This window comes from Solanum lycopersicum, chromosome 8 (assembly GCF_036512215.1).
Source record: "Solanum lycopersicum chromosome 8, SLM_r2.1".
Lineage (NCBI taxonomy): Eukaryota > Viridiplantae > Streptophyta > Magnoliopsida > Solanales > Solanaceae > Solanum > Solanum lycopersicum.
The window spans coordinates 67,459,034-67,485,173 of record NC_090807.1 but is presented as its reverse complement, the minus strand read 5'-3'; the positions used below and the strand labels follow the sequence as shown (position 1 = coordinate 67,485,173).

The 26,140-nt window shown below is 33.0% G+C and overlaps 6 protein-coding genes across 6 annotated transcripts; 4 read left to right on the top strand and 2 right to left on the bottom strand.

Annotated features, from left to right (window-relative positions):
- The first annotated feature begins 123 nt into the window (after window positions 1–123).
- LOC109119277 (GDSL esterase/lipase At1g71691-like) lies at window positions 124–2,519 on the top strand. Its single transcript, XM_069287850.1, has 5 exons — window positions 124–476; window positions 1,103–1,230; window positions 1,323–1,466; window positions 1,697–1,940; window positions 2,030–2,519. Exons 1-5 carry the CDS (start codon window positions 227–229, stop codon window positions 2,260–2,262), a joined length of 999 nt encoding a protein of 332 aa, XP_069143951.1. The 5' UTR covers window positions 124–226; the 3' UTR covers window positions 2,263–2,519.
- Window positions 2,520–4,875: 2,356 nt separating this feature from the next.
- Window positions 4,876–8,385, top strand: LOC101253609 (phosphatidylinositol 4-kinase gamma 4-like). The gene is made up of 2 exons (XM_004245459.5): window positions 4,876–7,185; window positions 7,702–8,385. The coding sequence occupies exons 1-2, from the start codon at window positions 5,821–5,823 to the stop codon at window positions 8,086–8,088; spliced, it is 1,752 nt and encodes a 583-aa protein (XP_004245507.1). The 5' UTR covers window positions 4,876–5,820; the 3' UTR covers window positions 8,089–8,385.
- Window positions 8,386–9,374: 989 nt separating this feature from the next.
- On the top strand, window positions 9,375–10,245 carry LOC101253920 (uncharacterized). The gene has a single exon (XM_004245460.5). The coding sequence runs from the start codon at window positions 9,499–9,501 to the stop codon at window positions 10,090–10,092; it is 594 nt and encodes a 197-aa protein (XP_004245508.1). The 5' UTR covers window positions 9,375–9,498; the 3' UTR covers window positions 10,093–10,245.
- Window positions 10,246–12,275: 2,030 nt separating this feature from the next.
- Window positions 12,276–13,929, top strand: LOC101253710 (probable inactive receptor kinase At1g48480). The gene is made up of 2 exons (XM_004246047.5): window positions 12,276–12,978; window positions 13,169–13,929. Exons 1-2 carry the CDS (start codon window positions 12,636–12,638, stop codon window positions 13,738–13,740), a joined length of 915 nt encoding a protein of 304 aa, XP_004246095.1. The 5' UTR covers window positions 12,276–12,635; the 3' UTR covers window positions 13,741–13,929.
- Window positions 13,930–14,036: 107 nt separating this feature from the next.
- Window positions 14,037–18,815, bottom strand: LOC101254224 (GDSL esterase/lipase At4g10955). The gene is made up of 3 exons (XM_004245461.5): window positions 18,540–18,815; window positions 16,689–16,771; window positions 14,037–15,354 (listed from the first exon to the last, which is right to left on the bottom strand). Exons 1-3 carry the CDS (start codon window positions 18,573–18,575, stop codon window positions 14,382–14,384), a joined length of 1,092 nt encoding a protein of 363 aa, XP_004245509.1. The 5' UTR covers window positions 18,576–18,815; the 3' UTR covers window positions 14,037–14,381.
- Window positions 18,816–21,406: 2,591 nt separating this feature from the next.
- Window positions 21,407–26,020, bottom strand: LOC101254509 (UDP-glucose 4-epimerase GEPI48). Its single transcript, XM_004245462.5, has 9 exons — window positions 25,214–26,020; window positions 23,811–23,860; window positions 23,420–23,555; window positions 23,237–23,338; window positions 22,903–23,130; window positions 22,621–22,699; window positions 22,425–22,507; window positions 21,928–22,019; window positions 21,407–21,804 (listed from the first exon to the last, which is right to left on the bottom strand). Exons 1-9 carry the CDS (start codon window positions 25,394–25,396, stop codon window positions 21,702–21,704), a joined length of 1,056 nt encoding a protein of 351 aa, XP_004245510.1. The 5' UTR covers window positions 25,397–26,020; the 3' UTR covers window positions 21,407–21,701.
- Window positions 26,021–26,140: the final 120 nt, after the last annotated feature.

Below are 26,140 nucleotides of genomic sequence, written 5' to 3'. Positions count from 1 at the left end.
TAACCAATTTAAAAAAAAAAAAAAGGTCTGTAAGTGGGTATTTTGTGAAGCTGGGTGATTCTACAGAGCTTGTTAGTTAGTTACTAGCAGTTAGTAACAGCTTCAGACTTGGACACTAATACAAAGATGTAGTTAACTTTTTTATTTTAGTGGTATACACAAAGTTTCTGTAATTCTCTTTTAGAAACACAAAAATCATTTCAACCTTCTCCTATGTCGTCTCGTTATGATGTTTACTCTGATAGAAAGAAAAATGATCTACTTAGAGATCCTCCTTCAACAACTAATTCAAAGTGCGATTTTATTGGCTGCCAGAAGAAATACCGCAACGATGCTGAGCTTAAAGATCATTACAAACTTGTACACCGCCAGATTGAGACCGTTGAAAGTAATAAATGCAATCAATGTGGAAATTATTTTCGGACTAAAGGTGAAAGAGCCGAACACGAAACGTTTTACTCTCACAGATAAGGATGGTAAGTTTTTATAATTTCGTCTGATTTAAATTTCTTGATATTTGTTAGTAGAATTCCGATATGTAAGGTTTTTTTGCTAATTTTGTGAATGTTGCAATTTTCGGGTCAATGTTAATGGAAAATATTCATGGTTTCAAGTTAGTTATACCTCCCACCAAAAGCAGTTATCTTTTTTTTCATCACTCTGTTCTTGAACTTTCTGGCATTTATCAATTTGGTTTTTGGGATTTGTGGAAAATTTAACTATTGGGTAGTGAAATTTGGGGAAAGTTTCGATTTTTTGTTGTTCGACTATTGAGTTTTGAAACAGAGACTGCTACGCGTTCGAGAGAGAGAAAAGATTGAACTCTTAATGAAATGGTTCATGATCTTTTTCTGTTAATATCTTGTCTCTTTTGAAATTTGATACTGCTACTTGTTTGATTAATTTTCTTTGAGAAAGAATTGTTCGATTTTCAGTGAATCGGCGGACGGATCTTTTGCTGTAAATTTCTCGTCATTTATCCTATTCAAGCTCAAAATGCTTGTACTGGTTTTGTGGAATTCAATGATGAATTCTTAGGATCTTTTGGTTAAAGATAGCTAATTTTCTATCCATTGTTTCTTGTCCATTCTGATTGTACCAGCGCTGCATCTTGGATTACCATTTGTGCCTAGCTATCTAGTACAGTCTGATTTTTTAGAACAGATGGTTCTTGGGTACAATTATCTTTCTGCTGGTGTTGATATTATATTCTCAACTGGCTCGGAAGTGGTAATGTTTTATCTTATACGAATCAATTTCCACGTACTACATTTTATGATTATTGATTTTGTAGTAGTTAAATTAGATTAGTGTTTATGCAGGGTCAGCATTGCTTGTTTTACATTTCGATTGGGAGCAATGACTTCATTCACTACTATATCCCGAATGCCTCAAATGTTTTAACTGTTTACCTGCCATGGAGTTTCAACCAGTTTTTAGCACAGACGATTAAACAACAGATCAAGGTGCAGTGTTGTTCTATACAAAATCTTAATACTGTCTTCTTTATGCAGTTGCCTTCTTCGACATTTTGCAGCTTTATACAAACCATCTAGCCTCTTTGCTCCCTCTATCATGCATTATATGTTTCAATTTCCCCTGCATTGTTTCCACGATTATTAAGTTCAATGTGCAGATATTAGGTTACTTTGCTGGTTAATGTTTTCCTTCTAACGTGTATGTACTGGTGCCACAGAACCTGTACAATGACAAAGTGAGAAAAGTGGTTGTAATGGGACTGGCTCCAACAGGCTGTGCACCTTACTACTTATGGTTGTACAGTAGCGAGAATGGGGAGTGTGTCAAGAACATAAATGACATGATTTTTGCTGTAAGATATATGGTTTCTGAACTAAATGAAGAGCTTGTTGATGCCACTATCATATTCTGCGATGCATTTGAAGGTTCAATGGACATTATTCAGAATTACAACCGTTATGGTGAGGCAATGTGTAGGATCTCATTTCACAGGACATGTCAGGCGAGAAGTTCAAATCTGACAAACTGTTTTTTTCAATTTTCATTATAGGTTTCAATGTGACAGATGAGGCTTGCTGTGGTTTAGGTGAATATAAAGGTTGGATCATGTGTGTTTCCCCTGAAATGGCGTGCAGTAACGCCTCTAGCCACATCTGGTGGGATCAATTCCATCCGACTGATGCTGTGAATGCTATCCTCGCTGACAACGTCTGGTCCAGCCTGCATACACCTATGTGTTACCCTATGAACCTGCAAGACATGTTAGCTCAAAGCACCAGATAGGTTCAACTTAGAGACAATTGTGAATATATGGCCATTGTATAGATAGTATATCATTCTTTGTGTCTTTACATGTAGCTTTGTTATTTCTGCAATGTCAACTTTTTCTGCTAAGTGCATTCAGCTTGAGTAGTTTCTCTAACAATCTGCAATGAGTCCTATGTGGCATGATCTGTAATGACCTCCTAAACACTCACTCCCTTTGTATTAAAACACACCTCGATCCTAATTTGGCCTATTATTATTCTACTCGACAATAAGTGAGCATAAACCAACTCAACATCTAGGTGTGTGTTAATACAAATAAAGTGATAGTTTGACTAATAAATTGAACGATAGACAATTAATGTATGAAACTTGCAAAAATTCGATAATTCAATTATATTTTTGACCATTAACTCAAATATTTTCTCTACCAACTTATTTGAAATTGAAGTATAGTTAAATTGTTAACGCATTATATTATATAGTCAGAGTTGCAACTTATTTATAAACTATCATCCATTTTGACCCAAATAAAAAAAAGAGAACTAAAAGAAATAATTCAAATTTGAAAATTCAAAAATAAAATAAAAATTATAAAGCTGAAAATAAAAAGAAAAGAAGACAAAGGTCTGACTCAAAGCCACCCTCAACGGTCTAAGGGAAGTGAACCGACCTTATGTCTCATTCTTTCTTAATATAAATACATTGTTTTTGAACAAAAATTATCTAGCTTCGTTAAAATTAATATTTTTTTTAAAAAAAGAGTTTAAAGTGTAGTTATATTTTATAAAAGGCTTATACGCCACCATCACTTTTATTATCATAATATACTCTCATATTAGAAATATAAAATTCTTTAATATAAACAATTTTATATTCATGATTTAAATTTAAAATTTGACAATTAAAAAAATACATATTAAATATAAGAACTTAGCATTTACAAGCACATCTACTCAAACGTAAACTCTTGTCCACTTGTCCTCTGCTTTATTCTAATTTATTTTATTTTTAAAATAGATTTCAAAGTTTCAATAGTGACTCAAAGTTTAAAGGAGAAAAAAAATGTGATGCATCATTAAGCTAATTAAACATAAAGCAAATCATAATTCAGATATCATATCTTCTTAGATATCAAATAAATCTATTTGATTCTCTTTGTTATAATTTATAATATGTTAGTGACTCAACTTCAAATCTATGCAACATTTTCTCATTTTTGTTTGGTTGATACAGGGCTAAGTCGAAAAATTTATTAAAAACATTTAATATTCAATATAAATATATGAAAAATAAATCATGACTTTCTATGCAAAGAAAGATGTTTGACTAATCGCTCATTATGGATGATTTTTTTAAAAAAATATTTTTGCATCTAATTTATTTGCTTTCACTCAGTATTATTTGTGTTTATATTATTCTTATCGTGTAATATACCAACTATTAAAAAATAAAGTACTCTCTAATCATTTTTTTCATTTTTATAATTTGAATATCAGATCGATAATTACAAATCCACTTCAAAAGAAGGACCAGTTTTTACTATTTTACTTTTACTGTAGATATTGAAAGGAGAGTAATAATTAATTAGAATTAGTTAATTGTTGATTTTTAAGAGAGATTTTCTGGATTTGTAATACTAATTTGGAACCCATTCCTAAAGCCAAGGTGTTTGTTATGTCACTCAACAATTTGGTCCTTTTTTTTTGTGCAATACATTGAATTTAAAATTTAAAAAGTTCAATTAACATGATGTTTTTTTAGTATAACAAAGATGTTACCCAAATTATGATTAAAAATAGCATCCCCCACAAATAGTAATAGTTTTATCACTTAATTTATCCATAGGTTATATTAAACTCGTATTGTTACTGCATATTTGAGGATAATGTATTTCTTAAAATAGATTAAATATAACATATTTTCCATATAATGGGAGTAAAAACATACATTTTAATTAATTAAAGTAAAGGTTAAATGTGCTAAAAGTATATATCTCAAGGAACAAATTGATAATCTACCAATTATGATAAATCAATAAATAATTTTCCTAATTAATGATGTTGAATTTGAATAAAAAAAAATTATTCTTAGTCATACATCGAATTTAGTCCGTCTCAATACTTGTATGCAGATCCAAAGTTTTACCCCATTATTTATGAGTTCACAAGAATTTAATAGTATTCTCTGTACTCATATATATATTTATATATTAAAAAATAATATATATATATATATATATATATAATTGTGAACACATTTAATATAATTTGATCTTAACGTAAACAAATCAGAAACTTCAAATTTTAAACTACAATCTGTTTATACAAGTATCATGCACCAGACGAAAAATTAAGAACAATTTTTTCTTATTTTTAAAATTATTTGAAGATATTTTATTCGATTATTGATTAAATAAGCGTGATTTAATATTTCGTGGCTAAGTACTTTGGGACAGATGTACTCTATTATTATTTCCTATTCTTTCCGAATTCATTTAAACGATTGACTAAGCCGTGCTTTGATAGCTCATAATAAAGTATGCATGACACATTTATTCTATTATTATTACCTCTTATTCTCTCCGTAATTATTTATAAAATTATAGTGATTATATCATTACGGACGAGAAAGGAAAAAAGTTTTGAGTGTCAGTAAGATATGGATAAATAAAGTTAAATATAAAGTAAAGTTTATAAATAATAAATTGAAATAAAGCTAAGTTTGTGAATATACACTTTTATATGAGTCATCATAATATAGTCAATAGCAAATAAGCTAAGCTAACGGCTATAATTCCGCTTCTTCCACTCTTCACTTTCCCCCTTCATTGACATTTCTACCGGAAAACTTCAAAAGGCCGGCGAATAAATCGGATACTGTTTCAATTTTCCGACATGTAACCAAGTCATACAACCAAGCTCCGATATCCAATTCCGGGAAATGCAGGGAGGATAATTAAGAAGAAAAAAAAAAGATCCCCCTTTTTTTTTTTAATCAAATCCTTCCCTTACCATGTAGCAATATATAAGCTTTTATTCTTTGACCCATTTGCCTTTTGATTCTTTCCTACTGGTAAAGAATCCACTATCCTGTGGAAAAGCAAAAAAAAAATTTGTCCCCAGAGCCTAAGCAATCTAGTTTCTTTGCACCCTTTTGTGCGTGTGACCTGTTTGATAAAATTCCCCAAAGAATTGAATTGTTGAAGGTTTACTTAGATTCTTGATCTTTAAGCTCTGTATTTCTGAGGAGTTTTGGATCAATATTTATTTGGGTATTTCATTTATTGCAGTTTAGGATTGTAAAAGTTTGAATCTTTGGTCTTGATTGCTTTGAGTTCCTTTTATTTGTATTTTGGTTTTACCTATTTTCTGTTCTTTGTTTTCTGGGTAAGAAAGGGTAGAGTCTTTTGGTAAAAGGGGAATTACATTTCTGCATTGAGGATTTAAGATTAAGCAACCTTGTACATGGTTGATGCCCTGTTTGAGATATTTGAACACTCATATAGTCATTAAGGAGGATAGGGGTTGAAGAAAATCTTGAGGCTGGTGTGTAAAGCCTTGGATAATCATCACAATGTCTGCTGTTGATGTGGCTTTGAGTCCGGTTCAGGAAGAGTCTGTCCGGGCTACAAGACATATCTATGGCCCATTGCCGCTTTGCACAAATGAATCAATTGTAATATATATCACTGTGGCTGGTTCTGTGATTCCAATGCGCGTGTTGGAGTCTGATTCGATTGGTGAAGTGAAACTTAAGCTCCAAACTTGTAAAGGGTTTGTAGTTAAGATGCAGAAGCTAGTTTTTGGTGGCAGAGAGCTGGCAAGAAATGAATCATTGGTCAGGGACTATGGAGTCAGTAATGGGAATGTGTTGCATATGGTCTTCAAGATCTCTGATCTCCTCGTCATCACTGTTAGGACCACTTGTGGCATGGAATTTGAATTCCCTGTTGACAGGCATCAAGATATTGGGTACCTTAAACGTACCATATTGAAGAAAGGTAAAGACTTTGGTGAGGAACTTAAGGTTCAAGAGCTATTCTGTAATGGTGAGAAGCTTGAGGATCAGAAGCTCATCGATGATATTACTGCTGATGCAGTGATTCACTTGGTAGTTCAGAAATTTGCAAAGCTTCGGGCTAAGCATGCCGAGAGGGATGTTGAACTTTCTGTTGTTGCAGCTAATTGGCATGAGGAGACCCAAAGTCAGGGTGAACATGAACCATCCAGGGAGTTACAGTCCTTCTCCAAGAAGACACCTGATACAAATTTGGTGTTGGAACCTTTTGTTGTTGATCCAAATGTTGAACTTCCAGGATATATCTGGGACATGATCAACTCTGCATGTGATGGATTGACGAAAGGCAATATACCTATCCGATCATCTGAAGGGACTGGAGGAACTTATTTCATGCAGGACGGGTCTGGCAACAAGTATGTTGCCATTTTTAAGCCTATTGATGAGGAACCGCTAGCTGTGAATAACCCTCAAGGGCTACCTTTATCTACCAACGGTGAAGGGTTGAAAAGGGGAACCCGAGTTGGAGAAGGTGCATTCAGGGAGGTTGCAGCTTTCCTTCTGGACCATCCAAGGACCGGGCAACGAACATTGTCCAATTGTGAGATAGGCTTTTCCGGTGTGCCTCCCACTGTTATGGTTCAGTGCTTGCACAATACATTTCATCATCCTGATGGATTTGAGTGGTCATCTGAATATACCAAAATTGGCTCACTGCAGCTGTTTATGAAGAATGAAGGAAATTGTGAGGATATGGGTCCAGGGATATTTCCTGTTGAGGAAGTCCATAAGATTACTGTCTTTGACATAAGAACAGCAAATGCTGATAGGCATGCTGGGAATATTCTTGTGAGCAGGGAAGGGAAAGAAGGACGAATCGTGCTTACACCAATTGACCATGGCTACTGCTTGCCTGAGAATGTAAGTTATGATTGTGTTATTCCTTTCAATGTTGTTTGACAATGATCAGAAATGCTACGAACTTATGATCTTCCTTGTGAGTAATTTTCCATTTGCACTAACTTGATTATAGAGTGTGGGAAGTTCTTAGAACCCTAAGGTACAACTGCACAACTCCATTTCTATGCCTTGTGGATTCTTCTAATGTTTCAGTTATGATTTCCCTGATGTGGAGAAACTTCGAGGTGCCTAGTTTGAATGCAATAATTTGTTCCTTCCCTGCATGTATTGCTGCATATATTGCCTCTCGTATCTTTAGGTCCAGTTTCCCTCCTTTAAATTGTTGAAAGAAGTCTTTGAACTTTCTAAATATCTATGATATTTTCTATATATGTATCATAGCCCCGATTCATAATGTCCAAGAACCTCCACTGTCAAAACTGAAACTTTTATCTTTCTATTTTTTTTTTTAGCATTTATACTAATTCAACATTTACTTCCTTTCAAGATTTGCACTCACAAATTTGTTATCTGCAGTTTGAAGATTGCACCTTTGATTGGCTCTATTGGCCACAAGCCCGTAAACCTTACTCTCCAGAAACTATCAAGTATATCAAATCACTGGATGCTGAACAAGACATCGGCCTTCTTAAATTTTACGGATTGGATTTGTCTGTTGAATGTGCTCGTACTCTTCGTATCTCAACCATGCTTCTGAAGAAAGGGGTAGAGACAGGACTTACACCATTCGACATTGGAAATATGATGTGCAGGGAAACCTTGAACAAGGAATCTGTAATCGAGGAAATCATTCGTGATGCTGAAGATTCTATGCTTCCTGGCATGACTGAAGCTACATTTCTTGAAACTGTCTACAAGCTCATGGATATCAAGCTTGAGAAGCTAAAATATAAATCTTCCTAAGGATTGTAAGTATGTATCTTCAATTCTGTTGTATGTATATAGCGTTCGGTCCATATATATATATATAAATGGACTGAATGGAGATAGAAAAGGTTGATGACTGACCTTGTCCGTCTATGGTCGGAAACCTTTTTTTCCCTCTCAACTTCTGTTCATTACCAATAAGGTGGTTATTCAAATATGGAGCAGAAGTTGCAATATGCAATAAATAATAAATAAAACAAGCTGTTATTTGTAAAACAGTTGTCATGTATCCTTTCTCAATGAGTAAAGTGATACTGAATTTTATGTACAAAAGCTATCAAATGCCTTCTCTCAGTAAGCAGCACTAACACTAACTTGTGAAATTTTATGTTTACTAAAGGATTTTAGTTAGCCTTGGCGCAATGTTAAAAGTTGAGCTCATCACGCGTGGCTTGAAAAGTAAAAGTGAAAAATGAGGTAAAAGATACCTATTATAAATAGTTTTTGAAGTATAAAATTGCCTCTCTGTCTCCCATATTTGATGAAATGAATCTCCCTTTACTAAGGTAAAAGAAATCCATGACTAAAGCAATTTTTTTCTAGCATTATAAAAACTTGAGGTACAACTTTTAAATTCATTTAAAAACTTTTATTCTTCTATCTGCTTTTGAGTCCCATGTATGGACTTATCCACTTCAAAAAAGAAATAAAGTGAAAAGTAATTAAATTGTGGTCCAATGGTTGATTAAGTTAATGAATTTCATATTTAAATTTTACTAAATAGAATAATAAATACTTTTTCTTTGGATTTTTTGATAGTTCATTGGAAAATGGTTATGCTAAGTCTTCATTTGCATTAGGTCCCTTTGCATTATATAGAATTAAGTTACTAACACATGAGTAACTTAAATATTGCTTCCGTTTCAGTTTGATTGTCTTTTTTTTTTTTAGTTCGTTTAAAAAAGAACATTTTCAAGACTTACATTTAGTATATATTTAATTTAAGATCGCGAAATTTAAAAGTCTTTTTATTTACTTATTCTTCATATCAAATCAAAACAAGACAAACAAATTAAAACAAAAACGATGCACATATTTTCCTAATTAACTTGTATGTTACTAATATCAATATAACTCAAATACTTACGCTAATACAAAATAATACATATACACTAAATTTTATCTAAATACGTATGTAATATGTTACTATAAAATTTTATCGAGATACACGTAAACTGATCCGAACAAACCATTACTCATTCCCCTCAAAGAAGTGACAAAAAGAACAGAAATTACGCAAAAAGAAAGTCCACATTTTCACACACACTCTTTATATCACTTTATTGAACCCAAAAATCAACACAAATTCCATTTTTTTTCCCCAATCACTTGTCTTTTTCTCTAAACAAAACATTTTTGTGAATTTCTTCTTCACAGAAAATAAAAATGGTTAAATCTCGTAAACCTCCAAGTGGACGTACAAATTTAGCTTCATGTATAGTTGCAACAATTTTCTTAATCTTCATCTTCATCATCATCTTCATCCTTTACTTCACTCTTTTCAAACCTAAATCCCCCATTATCACCGTTAACTCCATTCAGCTTCCCTCTTTCTCCGCCTCGAACGGCACCGTGAACTTCACATTTTCTCAATACGTCTCAATCGAAAACCCAAATCACGATGAATTTGCTCACTATGACAGTTCCCTGCAGTTACTTTATTCGGGTAATCGAATCGGGTTCATGTTTGTACCCGCCGGAAAAATTAATTCGGGTCGGACTCAGTATATGGCGGCGACGTTTTCGGTGAAGGCGTTTCCGTTAACGGTGAATGGACAACCGGAGAGTGTGGGTGGGCCGACGGTGACGGATGGGCTGAGTGGGTTTCGGGTCGGATCTAGTATGGAAGTGGAGTCGAGATTGGAAATGGCGGGTCGGGTTAGAATGCTCCATTTTTTTACACATCATGTGGAGAGTAAAGCTGAATGTAGAATTGATATTTCTGTCAGTGATGGATCTGTTACGGCTTTCCACTGTTAGTTATTTTATTTAACTAAAAAAAAATCCGCTCAAATGTAATAGCTCGCAAATTATTAGTTTTTTTAGTTTTAATTATTATTTTTTTGGTTTAGTGTATTTTTGTGTTTGGTAGTGATTTTCAGAGTAATTGTAAAAAAAATGTTTTTCTTATTATTTGCTTTATTGTTGGATATATTATTATAATTCTTTTTTTTTGTTTATTGTTGAATTTTAACGTTTGATATTTATATTATAATGTTTAATGTAATTTTGATATTTATATTATAATGTTTAATGTAATTTTATTAGTGAAGATTGTGAAGAGCATATGAAACTAACTACATCTTGTAATGGTAATGAGACTGCTTTAGAATGACTCTCGACTTTGCATTTCATATTCGTCTTTAATTTTACGTTTAGAAAGTTCCATATAAAACCTTTTTGATAAAAATGATTTGAATCTAAAATTTTAAATTAATGATGAATGAATATTTATCACTTAATTTGATTTATTAAAAAAAATCCTATTGTTAGTTTTGTTAAAAAATAATAAAGAAGACCATAGTGTCTTGAGTTTTATGATCAGCATTAGCTGGAAAGATAATCCTTGTTTCTTTCTGTTTAAAGTTAATGATTATTATTTATTGATTAATAAAAAATGCAAAACTACAATTAGAAAAGTAAAAAAGAACATGCCATAAAAATGAAGGATTTTAAGAGGAATGTGAAAGAAATATATCGAATGATTCGCGTGTAGATTAGTGATCAATAAAATAAAAATGAAATACTTTTTGTTTATTTAAATTTTGATAAACAAAATTACTCATTACTGATACAAAAATTTATATCAAATATTTTAATAAAATAAAGTAACTTAAATGAATGCAAATAAACTCGAAAAGTGGTTCTAAGTTATAAGTTATAAATTTACATACATTTAAATCATTGTATACATATTACAAAACTTATCAAATATTTAATCATGAATTAAGTTATTTTTATATTAATTTAAAAATATCATAAAAATTCATAAATTTTAAATTTTAAACTCGTTTCGATAATAGACGGCCCATGAACAGTGGCTAGTGGGTACACCACATGGATTATATGGACCAATATTTGAAATAATTGATGGTGTCCTTTTCTGCAAACATTTTTAATTTTGTATGTAGGGTTAGGTCTCTTGGGATTAGAGTTTGTAGGGAACCTCATTTTCAACCTTTTTCTCTATGTGAGTAGAAAATGAATCCAACTTAGATACCATCCAATGCTCTTTCAAAATATTTAATAGGAATAAAAAAATTTTACTAAAATGATTTAAAATAGAAAGAATTATGCATAGGAAAAAAGTCGAAGGCGGTTCAACATCGATGATATAATATACATAAAGATTGGAATGTATGTAATATCTTTATTTTTATGATTATAGTTGGTATTCTAAAGAACGAAATGAAAGCATGTGATTTTTAAGTCAGCTATCATTTTTACTTTATAAAGATAGGCATATTTCACCAAATGAATGAATTAGTACCCAACAAATGGATCCATCCATATGTGTGTGTAGATATAGTTTTTTGAATCACTTTCATTTATGCATTTAAAAGCATGGTCTATGTTGATGAGAATGATCCCATGAGACAGAAATTTTAGCCTCATTTAAAGTTTTTGACAATTTTCATCTATTTGAACTGACTTTTTAATATACTTAATTTGACGTGATATCAGAGTATCACGTGATAATATCAGTACATCACACTCCATTTCGACTTTCACCAATTAAAATAATATTGAAATTCGAACGTGGGAGAGCTAGATATGGCCAAATCTTTTGAGTAGAGATCATAAAGTAATTTCTTACAAATTTCATGCCTTAGAATTCTTGACCTAGTTGCATTATTAAAGATGAAGCTACAAAAATAGTTTTAAGAATAATTCAATTACAAAAATGAATTTGACGACTTTAGTTGGCTGGAAAATTCATTGAACTTTCTTATTTGTTATTGTTGATAAGAAATGTCCGTTGACTTCTTAAGAATCATAATTTTTTTTTTTGAAAAAATAATTTAAAAAAATTCTTTTTCTTTCCAAAAACTCCATTGAATTGATGAGTCAAGAAAAACATTTGAAGGTACATCGCCTATTTATCATTTTCGCTTTGAAGCCAACAAGAACGAATACACATTGACTACGAGAATGTATTGAAACCCCATAAAAGGACCAAACAAATTTCATTTCTAAGAGGAGATCCGAATAAATAATTTGATATACCTATCAAATATTATTAAAAAAAACATAAATCGTTATTAAAACATTATAAAGTGGTTGGATTAATCTGAACACCAACCAAAGAACAAGTCAAATCAAGAAAAAGAATGTTTTCTATTTCACATTTAACCTAAAGACTTTTTAACACCTTTAATCCCCTTGACAAAATCTTCAATATCAATTGTTCGTTAATCCATTTGAAGGATCTCCCATTTCTATATTTTTCTTCCCTCTTTTTCTCGATAATCGTGCTATTCGAATCAGCTCACGTGCACCTCAACTAATTCGATCACAACTCAATGCCTTGGAGTCCAACAGACATTGTGGGCACTCAATTAGTGTTTTTTGGTGATCATGGAGGCTATGGATTAGAGGAATTGTTACGATCAACGGCCGGAGTTTTAGATAAGGGCGTTTTCGGGACGAGTTATAAGTCGGAGTTGCCGGAGAAAAATGCAGTAGCTGTGAAAAGATTGAAGGTTGGTTGCTTAGCTGAGGAAGAATTCATAGAAAAAATTGGTGAAGTAGGAATGATGGTTCATGAAAATTTGCTTACTCTTAGAGCTTATTGTTGGCATCAGAATGAAATTCTTCTTGTATATGATTATGTTAGAATGGGAAGCTTAGCTTTTCGTTTACATGGTATGTCTTCTTCAATCATATCTCCTCTCTATAACAACGTCGTTTGTTCTGATGTTTTTTGGTTGCTATAGCAAAATGATGGTATAAAAGTTCCCTATATAACATAACATGAACAATCGGTTCCCTAGAAAACATTTGTTGAACGTTGTTATAGAGAGTTCTGACTTTTGACTTTGATATTAACATATAGGGAATGAAGGTAGGAGCAAGGCCTCACTTACCTGGGAAGTAAGAAGTAGCATAGCATATGGGGTTGCCCGTGCAATTGAATTTCTCCATTCCCGAGGCTCGGATTTCTGCCATGGAAACATAAGATCATCCAATGTTTTCCTCACCGACTCCTTATCAGGTGTTCGCCTATCTGAGTTTTCCATTGCACGAATTCTCTCTTCTGATACAAAACTAGAGCTCGTGGCTGGTTATCGCGCACCAGAAGTGATAAATGCTCATGAAGTCTCACAAAAGTCTGATGTCTATAGCTTTGGTGTTCTGCTCTTGGAACTATTAACTGGTAAAGCTCCACTAGATGCATTTACCAAGAACAAAGGAGTAGATTTACCTAAGTGGACCCGTTCCATGTTTCAAGAGAAGCCGGTCATCGATGTTTTTGACACCCTGCTGCCTAAACATGACCAGAGTAGTGCTGAGCAAATGGTCCTTCTGTTACAGCTTGCAGTTTGCTGTACTTTTCAGTATCCAAATAAAAGACCTTCAATGGCTGCAGTCACAAAACAGATAAGGGGTACCTGCAGGTTTCATTGATGACAGCACAATATACAACACATAATAGTCGTTTTTATCTTACTAAATGTGTTTACAAATATGATAGTTTCGGATCCATCTCGTCTCCATTTCCCCCCATGTCCCTTCTTGGATGTGTGAGTGTGTGATACTTGTCTTATTTAACTACTGTTCTGTATATATTCGAAAGATCATAGAGAGTTTTCCTAATCGATTCCCCTGCCACGAGGACTCAACTGGACAAACGGTGAAAAGAATCTCAAAAGTTGTTCCCTTGAAACACGACATTAGTTCGAATACAAAAAAACAAACAAAAATAATCTCACAAGGGATACTTCTATAACAAAAATATTATCAATAATACAATGAGTAGTATATGCACAATTTCAATTCGTAACACTCAACAATAGGTAATAGGATGAGGCACAGAACTGATGGATAGATTCACCAAAACATAGAAACATGAACGAATAAAACTGGAGTCGAAGGTAACAAGAGATGACAATGCATCTGTAAAGAAACTTTAGCACTAGTAGAAGGCACAACTATTAAGCTAAGAGCACAATGTAATGTGTTGATAACTATAAATATACCCGACCAGGGATACAAAATCGACAAACATACCATCTATCGGTGTAGTGGTCTTTGTTTTATATCATCATTCATGTAAACTGGTGTTTCTTGGACTCGACAAGTAAATCAGGTTTCCACCATTGGTGAATACCATGAGCTCCTTTGAAGTCTGACGGAGGAGTCAAATTTACTGTTAAATTGGCTGATGGAATTAGGTGCAATGGCTCATCACACTCCTTCCCCATGAAATTCAAGACAAGACCACCAAGTGAGTGTTGGGTTGCTAGCTTCTCGATAACTCCTGCTCCCATTGTATCCATCTTTTCCCGGTGTTCAAAATAGCCAATGTATTCTGCGCAAATAGGATCCGATGGATTCACATATAGGCATGGTGTCCATGCAGATAATGCAACAAATGTATCTCCAGATTGATTATTCACGTTTTTATGCTTGGCAGCAAAAGCAAGTCCAGCTGTTATAACACTGGTCGCAAATCTGATCCCGTGTTTCACTTTTTGATCTTTAATTCTTTCAATTGGGGCCGACAAGAATGGCGGATTAAACAAAAATGCATCTAAAAATACACCAGTCTTTGCCATGGTTTTGCCAGCAAGCATTGCCATTGCAGCCCCTAAGGAATGACCAGTTAGCCAGATACTTGAACTTCCAAATGTTGCAACCACATGTCGAACAGCTTGAATGGCTGTCTCAAAGCGAGAAGTCTGATGAAGTCCATTCCTGAGTATGTGGATATCCAATTGTATATCTCGAGAAAATGCATCACCTTTGGTTAAGGTCCCACGGAAAGCAATGACAAATCGTTGGCTTTTATCTTTGGAACCGCCAAAATAAGATTTTGAGGGTGCAAATTTATATATAGCACCAAAAATGCAGGAATCAACATCATCAATGAGCACACGATATAACTCAAATTGGAAATGTCTCCACCATGGAGGAGCAAGAGCTTGACTTCCCTTCCGTTTTTCTTGCTTGTCACGCTCTAGGATGTAGACGCCCTGAACCAAACTGGCAGCCACAGATCGTTGATGAGCAACATTTTCCCTGCATTAGGTAGAAGAACAATATTATCATGACAACTGTTTCTGTAAAATGGCTCGACACTTCCGATTTCAAGCAAGAGTAAGTGTCGGGCAGCATGAGAGAGAGTAGTGTTGCCAAACAATAGCATTAAGCTTCATGATTTGGAAAAGATGATGAATGCATATAGTTCAAGCTAATGTCAGCTCCTCTATATTTCTTTGTTTCTTGTATCTATTTTGTTTATTGGGTGAAAGATCAAGGAAACTTATTTCCAGAAGAGAACCTGCATAACACACATTCTATTAAGCACAATATCATGCTAATTTAGGCAAATGCAGGCATGACATCTCCAAATTGTCTAAGAGAATTTGGCTCTCTCTCTTTAGGAATAGTAGTGCGACCAAAGTAAATTATGTCCAATTCCACGGAGTAAGTGTTAAGCTCATGTTCATCTTAGATAGGCAGGGACGATCTAGGGAAACAAAGGGTGTTCACCAATCCCCTCCGGCCCCTCGACAAATAGTTACATTGTATGTATATAGTATTTGTTTTTTTATTTTCATACATAGATTTTGAATCTCCTAAATACTAGACTAGAGGTCGACCCAGTAATTTAAAGAGGTTCAAAATTTACCTTAAGGTTTCAAGTTCGAATCCCAGCCACTACATTTTATTCTCGAACCCCCTTAGTGAAAATCTTGGATCCGCCACTAAAATGATAGGGTACAAGGTATATTAGAGCACTTACACAACTGTAGCAAAGTGATCTAAAATCATGGAGGCGCTCTTATTTGGTAGATCCAAGGTATAAAGGCAAAATCACTCTCCCCATCCCAAACCTACTTATACTTCATTCAGGGGAAGTGGTGTAGGTTCTCATTATGATGTTATATTTGACAGACATACCCTGATTTACTCAGTTCAGACAAACAACTTGAAAAAGGGTACAATGGGGAGAGAAATCCATTATTATAAAGGGATTTACTTTGCGACATTTATTAAAGAAAAGACAAGAATCAATCCAGAATGGAGGTAGTAATGTGAGTATGGATCAAGACACTTGATGTTTCGACTTCTTCATGTGCAAGAACTCAATAGATATGGCAGTATAAGACTTGTAACTTAGTACAATGGCAAGCAGATCTGAAATCCATGAGCACTACAATCCTGTTAACTCCTGACAATATATGCCCAACTCCTCAATACTAAATATATTACATCTTTGTCCAGTAATCTTAGAGTGTTCCATATATAACTAGAAGTTTATCCAATATTATATCTCGTTTTATTCCAGCACCTTTCTGATATGCAAAACCTTTATTTAACTAAATAAACATGGAAAAGAACTTACACACCAGTCAATAGCAGTTAGGTGCACAGGTCCACATTGGTCGAAAATTTCCCTCTCTGAGATTAATACACTTAGTTCTTCTTGACCCTGCACAAAACACAATGGGGAAACAACAACGGTAACGATCATGAAAAGAGTTGTGAAACTCCATCTGAACAAATTAAGTAGACTGTTGTCACCATGAATAATTTCTAAATTTGACGAGTCATCAAGTCGTCCAGCTAAGAGTAGTCAAGTAATTTCTTATACCCCATCTCAGCCTACTCTCCACACGCACAATAATTGATATTAAAAAGCTTCTAGCAAGACCAACCCTATTACCTAACTTGTACAAAAGGGACGACGCAGAGTCAAAACCTCAACAATCCAAGTGTGAGAACCACAAATTTATTTGTGGGTGAATTGTCCAGCTTTAATGGGTTGGTTTTGCTCTAACCAATGGTTCTTGTCCCAATAGAATGGTTCAAATAACAGTGATATCATTTCATATAGTCGTGTCCCTAGACAAAAATCCCGCATATCCCCTCTTATAGCACTCTTATTGGTTTATAAAGAAAATTATAAGTATACCTAACTTCACATTCATATTTGAGTATATCTCCTGGGGGTTCAGATTCTAGTTTCTTCAGCATTCTTCTGTTTTGCTATGCATCCATAAACACTTGTTTAACCTTGCCATCAAAAGTGCCACTAAGCAAGAAGTGAGCTGCTAAATGAAGTTCACCAACTTCATTATTTGGTACAAACTATATTACGTATAACGATGCACCACTGTATGAACTTGAGCCAATAGCTAGATTAGAAGACGGTCATCAAAGTTAATTCCCATTTCACATGATTCTCAGAGATTCAGAGTTACCATTTACTACCCTAATCAAATATTTTTCTTGGAGGGGCATTGCAATCAACAACAACAACATATGCAAAGTAATCCCACAAGTAGGTCTAGGGAGGGTATGATGTACGCAGACGTTACCCCTACCTTAGAGGTAGAGAGGCTATTTCCAATGACCATCAGCTTAGAAAAACAATTATCGAAACATAATTGCAAGAATAATATGACAACAAAATAGCAATATCAAATAGGCTAGAAAAAGTAAATATAGCAAAGAGGCGAGATGGACACAATCAATGAAGCAACAAGTAAAAATAAAACAAAAAACTAAAAGAAGACTACTCGTTTACTAAATTGTAATACTACTAAAAAAGAGAAAAGTAGCAGAGGAGACTAACCTCTTGACTCTCCCCCTTAAAGGTGCTACACCACTCGCTACCTACAAACCTTCTACCCCAATCCTCAACCTTCAAACCATTATCTAATGCATAGATCACAAACAATAACTCTAAATAGTCTAAATAAACATATATATACCAATTGACAAGGGGTTAGCCTAATGTTAAGGACCCTCTATCTCAAACCATAAACACCTAGTAAAGTACAAAATAGCTACTCAAGGAACCTGAATGCAACGATTCTGGTGGTGGGGTTTACCATATTAAGTTTTTTTAAAAAAAAAAAAAAAAAAAAAAAAAAAAAGCTTCCCAAATAGTAACATTTGCTTACAAATATAACTCTGAATAGTGAAATGAAACATCTACCATGGATCATCTACTTAGTAGCATTTGCTCAGACACTTGTCAAGGTATAGAAATACAAAATACCCTTTTTCCAGCAAGTTGGATCAATGAAAAACAGAGAACAAAAATACCACAAACATTACAAAAAAGATACAATCTTTGAAACAAACATGCTAGGTTTACAAAAAAAATGCAACTTTTTAAGGGAAAAATGACAGAAACATCAAAAAGATTGATTTTTTAGTCTAAATGCCATTGGGGTTATTCAAGATCCAACCTTTGTAGCTGCAACAATGTCATTGCTGGTAGCCATTTTCTAAGATTTTCAAGAACCCACCTTCCAAAAAGTTCAGCTGGGCCTGGAGAAGGAGGTGGGACGATGTTGTCTCAACTGTTGTTTTCGATTTTTTACAACAATTGATGGTTTTTTGTCTCTACAAATATGCTAAATTGAAGTTCCCCTTTATTATTTTTTTTATTTTTTCTTCTTTCTTTTGTGGGAATATTCTTTTCTCTTCCTTCATCCTTGAGGTAAATGTGCACAAATAGCAGCTTGGAGGGCTGATATTAAAAGAATAATTAATACTCATACAAATATTTATTATTACTCCAAATGGTAGGTATATAGGGAGAAATAGGAGTGGTGATTAATAATAACATAATAGAAAATCAAAATTTTTATTAATATCATTGTTAAAATAGTGAAATTAAAAATAGTCAATCAATGACTTACGAGAAAGTGAAAGATATGATCTCATTTGATTGAGTGATTCAGAGTCTCTATTCAAAGATCATACTCTAATTGATAAGGTTAAAAATTTGTGTATGGAGTTTTCGAAATCAGTTCTACGGAGTTGAAGTTTAAGATTTAATGTTATAAAAAAATTTAACTTCAAATTTAAATATTTGGAATGGACATTTCAAATATCAGTCCTTTAACTATGATATCAGATTTGACGGTCCGTATTTCTCAATGATATAAGGTATATATATTCATTCATCAAAATATGAATGAGATAATGATATAAATTTTAATTCTAATAACTTTAATGAATTTTTGTGGCTTCATCATTATCTATTTTAAATTAGTATATTTGAATTTTGAAGACTTTTTGTTCAAAATGCTAGAATTTTAAAACTAAATTTTTAAGACTGTCAAATTTAACTTACAGATTTAAATATGTAAAATTGATAATATCGAGCTTTATACATTTGAGCATGAAATTAGATTTAACGATCGTTAATTTTCAATGATGTAAGCCATATATAACAAAAGGTGGTATCTTTTATTTAAATGACATAATCATACATTGAATTCTAATATCTTTATTGAATATTTTAATTTTTATCTATTTCATATTCATATTCAAAGTAATATATATTTGAAATATGAAGATCTTTTTTCTATATATAAAAGGCTTGAACTCAAATAACTACAAACAATCAATAGTTACAGCTGGCATATATTTAAGTATACATAGTAAATGACCAAAGGCTATTATTTACAATTTAAAATTTAGCTACGTTGGCTAAAAATTAAATACTTTTTAGAAAATTAGATATTATACTTCAACTTTTTAATTCTTTTTTGGGCTTTATATGAATAATGGGCCCATTACTGTGTAAGGCTTGAAGTTACTTTGTTGGCCCAATTAGATCGATTATCTGGGCCCATAGAAACAGAACTTCCAAGTGATCCATTTGGCCCAATATAAACTTTGGTAATGACATTTAACTGTAAATTAATTGGCTGAAAATATTTCACTGAAGTAATTGATAAAGTTATCGGCATGTAATTAGGAAAAGGTTACGTGTTTAAACTTTGGAAATAACATTTTGCAGAAGAAGACCTCTTAATATAGACTTTTATGGTTTGAAATTTTTTCGTTTTTCATGCATACCGAAAATTTAATATATCAAACGGTCTTTTTTTCTTTTTAAAAATATATACAACATTACACGATTTTGACATTTGTTGGTAGTGCAAATGTCGTTACATGTCTAGTGTAAATTGACCAGTTAAAATCAAATTAGTTAATTGTCTTTTTCATTTACAAATGTTAGCTAAAAACAATTACATATAACTTTTAAATAACTAAGTCGGTGCAAAATTATCTACCATTACAAAAAAAAAAGTAATTGTAAACTTAGTCAAATCACTAAATCATCTTTTTAGCAAAGAAGAAGATTCCTCTACGAAACATTCATAATGATCCAATAATCCTAAAAAAATTTGATATAAAATAAATACATTAATTATTCAACACGAAACATGACATAGAAAGAGTAGTCAGCAAATTGGCAGGATGTATAGATAACAAAATGGAAATTATGGGACTACTTTGCCTTTTAGCTAAAATTAGACTAATGTTAGTAATTAACAATCTCTTTCTTTATTTTGTTTGTTTGTTTAACCAATTTTGGATCAATACCGTCCATTTTTCTTGTCTAGTACGCCGACTAATTTAAATTTTGAAATTTTTTTGTTATAAATAGAAGAATTTCATTCATCTTAATATATATCGTGACTTTTTTTTTAATTCTGTTAAACTAAAGAAAATCAGATATATAATTTGTTTGTCAATTTTTTGAGAAGTGAAAAAAAAATACTTATTTACCTCTATAATGAGTGTTAGAACGACCTTATTTGTGTATTTCTATCTATTATTTTCGACAAAAGTGTTTGTTTTTTGAAAAATCATTTTTAGTCAAGTTTATGGAGGAAAAAATGTTTTTTTTTAATATAAATTAATTAGTTAAACACAAATTACGACTATTTAAAAATATTTTTTCGAAAAAGACTTTGAAAGAAAACAAAATAATTGTTGGAATATTCACATGGCATATGTCGAATGTGGTAACTGCTACTACCGACAGATAAATCACATACTACATGTGAACTACAACCACTTAAAATCTGTTTAATTTTACTCACCCTCAACAATCAATGTTCCCAACAAGAATTCTGACTTTTCGATGCAAATTTAAATTTAAGCAAATACTAAGACATTATTACATTAGAGATGCAAATCATACTATACAGGTCCATGCAACAAAGCTCGATAGAAAACAAGAGTTAGTTACTAATCGATTACGTCTCAATCTCAAACTAGTTGAAATCAATGATGATGTGCTAAAACGAGATTCAAATGCCGATAGTTATTTTATTATACAAACAAAAAAGGAATGAAAGAACAAATGAAATACTACTATATGCTTAAATATTATTCATCAACTTTCTTAGATTTTCCCTTTTATAATCTAACTACTAACTCATTGAAACTCCAATTACATTCTGAAACTTATATAAGTTAGACAATATAAACATTATAATGCCATCTAATAGCCCTACAACTATACGTTGAATCGTCCCTTCGAACACGATGCAGCAACAGGAACGTATCGACTATATGACGATATTATGCAGTTGAAGTAGACTTCAGTGACAGTTATTAGATTCTGGAGTTCCTTCATAGCCATAGGGATTCTTCTTAGCCCAGTTCCACTGATCCCTACACATCTCTTCGATGCCATATTTCGCCCTACAAGCAACATAAACCGGAGTGTTTAGAGGCGAATTTAGAGTTTAAAGGTAGTACGTGTATATAGTAGTGTGTTGGAATCTCGAAAAGCAATGTGAACGAACTATTGACTACATGACTTACTTCCACTTCAATTCGCGTTCTGCTTTCTCAGTAGCAGCATATACAATTTCAGCATCTCCAGGGCGTCGACCAGACATAACCATTGGAATTTTCTGGGGGTAAAAAGTACAGAAATAGGTAAGTAATGCAAACTAAACACTCATGTAGGGTCTTAAAAACAACTAAAAGGTTCAATAATTAACAAAGTCTATTCACGAGGAAGTAGAAAACGAAAAACAAATGAGATGGGAAAGAGATAGGCACTTGTCTTAGCTTTGATAGGCAGAGTTACCGTATCTGTATTGGTGGGAGACGGAATTATTCTAGGTGAGTCAAAAGTATACAAGGGCATCGGTACCCCAAAAAAAGAGAAGAGCTAACACTAGTATGAAAACACTAGTAACAACAAATAGCTCTCGGCTTGAGGGAAATTGTGGTTTCCTTTTTCCTCTGCCATTGAGAGGAATTGGATGCAACATTATAACGATACATGGAGGAGGAATGCAATTGAAAACTACCTTTCCAGAAGCCTTCTCAAATGCGGCCACCATTTCAAGGACTGAAGTTCCTTTTCCAGTTCCCAAGTTGTACACTTCACAGCCTAAAAAGATCGATCAAAATCAGCAGAAATAGCAATACAAATGAGCCAACGGAGAATAATTCTATAAACTATCACGATAACAACCCTACAACGGATAGCAAGCAAGTACACACCTATGGAAGGATCAGATAGCTTCTGCAAGGCAGCAATGTGTCCGTCTGCTAAATCTATAACATGAATGTAATCACGGACCTGAAAAAAAAACACGACATGATTATTCTCCGAGGAAAATCTCACAAAAGGATAGCTTTTTATCACATTTAGACAAACTACTAAACAACGGTATTGCTGGACATCATAAACCATAGCTTGTCATGTGCAAAAGACACCTGAGTAAATTGAAAGTTGTAATGTATCTAACACGTAAAGATTTGCTATTGTAAATATAGTCATACCCCTGTACCATCCTTCGTTCCATAATCAGTTCCATAAACTGTCAGCTCTTTTCTTCTGCCAACAGCAACTTGTTGAACAAATGGCATAAGGTTGTTCGGAATTCCTCGCGGATCTTCACCAATTCGGCCACTTGGATGAGCACCAACAGGATTGAAGTACCGCAGCAATATGATTTTCCATTCAGAGTCCGCGTTTTGTACATCACGGCATATTTCTTCAATGAAGAGCTGACAATTGAAAGTTGTTAGATCACGAAGAGATAGAATAAACAGACTATTCTGGACTTCCAACAATTTGAGCGCTAAAAATGCGAGATGAAACACTTGACAGTACCTTTGTCCGTCCATAAGGATTTGCAGCACTCAGGGGGAACTCCTCAGTACAAGGAACCACTTTTGGCCAACCATAAACAGTAGCTGACGATGAAAACACAAGCTGGAGAAGCAGAGAAGAAAACCAGTTAAAGACTCGAGGAAAGAGACACATCTTATAAGTTAATCGAATTGCGAGGAATACCTTTTTGCATCCATGAGCTGCCATGACTTCCAAGAGGGTAATTGTTCCAATAAGGTTGTTGTCATAGTACATCAGAGGTTTCTCGACACTTTCACCAACCGCCTTTAGTCCAGCAAAATGAATAACAGCATCAAATCTGCACAAAAAAAAGTAATTGATGCCAAACCGATTTATCGAAAAGGTAATAAATTTTGAGCAAAGGAATCAATAAGCTAGATTCAGGCATTCATCAACTATTCTTCAAAGCTTAGTTTTAATTCATGCACCACACGGTCAATAAACCATCATCAGCGTGTATAATATAACTATATTATATTCAATACTGAGATAATTAGAAGAAAAAAATTGTCTCCTGAAAACAATCAAGACAGATTTTTTTGTTGGAACTTACTTGTTAGACCTGAAAATCTCCTCAATTGCCGGCTTATCACGTAGATCAACCTATAGTATAAGACAAAACAATAGAATTTATCCACCAACTTAAAGAAAGTAACAAAAAATTAGCTTAATCCATGTAAAAGTACTGTTATACAGGAGAACTATCATTACATGACAAATAGAGCCATTAAAAGCATGTCTCCATAAAAGAAAATTTTAACTGTGGCCAATAGTTATTACCTCCAAATGAAAAACACCAAATTCAATAGACTAATTTCCATCAAAATCTCTGGAATTTTAAACAGTTACTTTACATATGGAAAGAAAAAACAAAAGTGTATACTTCACCAAAACATTTGTTTAATGGAAAAAGAAGCACATGATAGACCAGCAATAATCATTTCAAGAAAGGAACAAGAACAAAGAGATTGACCACATAGCAAAAGTATACAGATTTCAAACAATTCGAAAACCCCATAAAAATCCAATCTTTACATTAAATAAAAGAAGCAAAAAACTCAAAGTCATACAATTCCACCTTATCCACAAAAACCAGAACAGTTCTCAAAAAGAGCAGCAAAAAGAGAGAGAGAGAGGGGCCATGAAAAGGAACAACAGAAAAAGGGAATATACAAAGAAATAACTATTCAACATATGTTCATGGCATACAATTCAAAAAAGAAAGCAACAGCAACCCAATAAAAATCCAATCTTTGAAACCCAAAAACTCAAAACCATACAACAACATACACAGCGTAGTTCCACAAAGTGGGGTCGGAGAGGGTAAAGTGTACATCTTACCTACCTCGATACAGGGAGGTTGTTTCCAATATACCGTCGACTCAAGGAAACACAAAATCATACAGTTCCAGAAACAATCATTCTAATAAAAAAAAAAAGATAAAAGTTTCAGAGATTGACCACCTAACCAACAGTATACAGATTCAAAAACTGGACAAAACTCCATAAAAATCCAATCTTTTACACTAAAATGAAAACCCAAAACTCCAATTCATACAATTCCAGAAATAACCATCCATTCCATCTTCAAAGTAGATAGTTTCAGAGATTGACCACATAACAACAGTATACAAAAAGACTCCATAAAAATCCAATCTTTACACCAAAAAATGAAATCCCAAGACTCAAATTCATACAATTCCAGAAAAAACCATCCATTTCACCCTCAAAACAAATAGTAAGTTTCAGAGATTAACCACATAACAACAATATACTAATACAAAAAAAACAGACAAAACTCCATAAAAATCCAGTCTTTACACTAAAAACAGAAAACCCAAAAATCAAATTCATACAATTCCCCTTATACACACAAACCCCACAACAATTCTCCACCCAAAACAATCAAAACAAAAAAAAAACCATGTTAAGGAAAAACAGAAAAATGGCATATACCTTGTGAAAAGAGAGATTAGAGCCATATTCACCAGCAATTTCCTTAACCCTTTTCACAGCAATTTCAGAAGAATTATCCAAATTATCAATCACCACAGTCTTATAACCACCAAGCAACAATTGCAACACTGTGTGACTCCCAATATACCCTGCTCCCCCTGTCACAAGTATACTCTTCGACATATTGTACTATAAAACAATTAAAAAAGAAACTAACCCTTAATTTTATATAACAAGATTTGAGTTTTGGTGAAAAAGAATTCCAAAAATCAAGAAAAAAATCTGATTTTTTTTTTGTTATTGTCAAGTTTGAAACAAAGACTCCTAAGTCCAAGCTTTTATAGGTGTATGATATGATATAAAAAAAAAAAAAAAAACACGGTTATATAAAAAATAATAATGAAAATTTGCACCTTTTTGCCTTTTACTTAATTGGGCTGAAAGAATTTTCAAGAATTTTTAAGAGGGAGGCTAAGAAGATGGAGAAGAACAAAAGGGACACGTGTAGTGTAGGTTAGATGGTGGCTTTGAGAAATTTCAAGAAAAAATATTTTTTTAATTAACTCAATAAAAAATAATTATTAATTTCCATATACCTTAATAAATATTGTAAATCTTAATAAATTTGATTTTCTACTTGGAACTATTTTTATTCCAAAAAAATTTAAAACAATTGACTATGTATAAAAATGGCAAAGTGATTTTTGTTCTTAATGAGAAGCTTCGATATTTGGATACGAAATTATAATAAGTAGGTACATACAAGAGATTTTATGAGAGAATTAAATTAGATTTAATATGAATATCGAATGGCGAATAAAAATTTTAAAAATTATATATTTTAATTAAAAGTCTTGATATTTGGATATAAAACCGTGTTTGCTAGGTAATATGTTACTCCAACAAGAAAATTTTCGAGAGAATTTA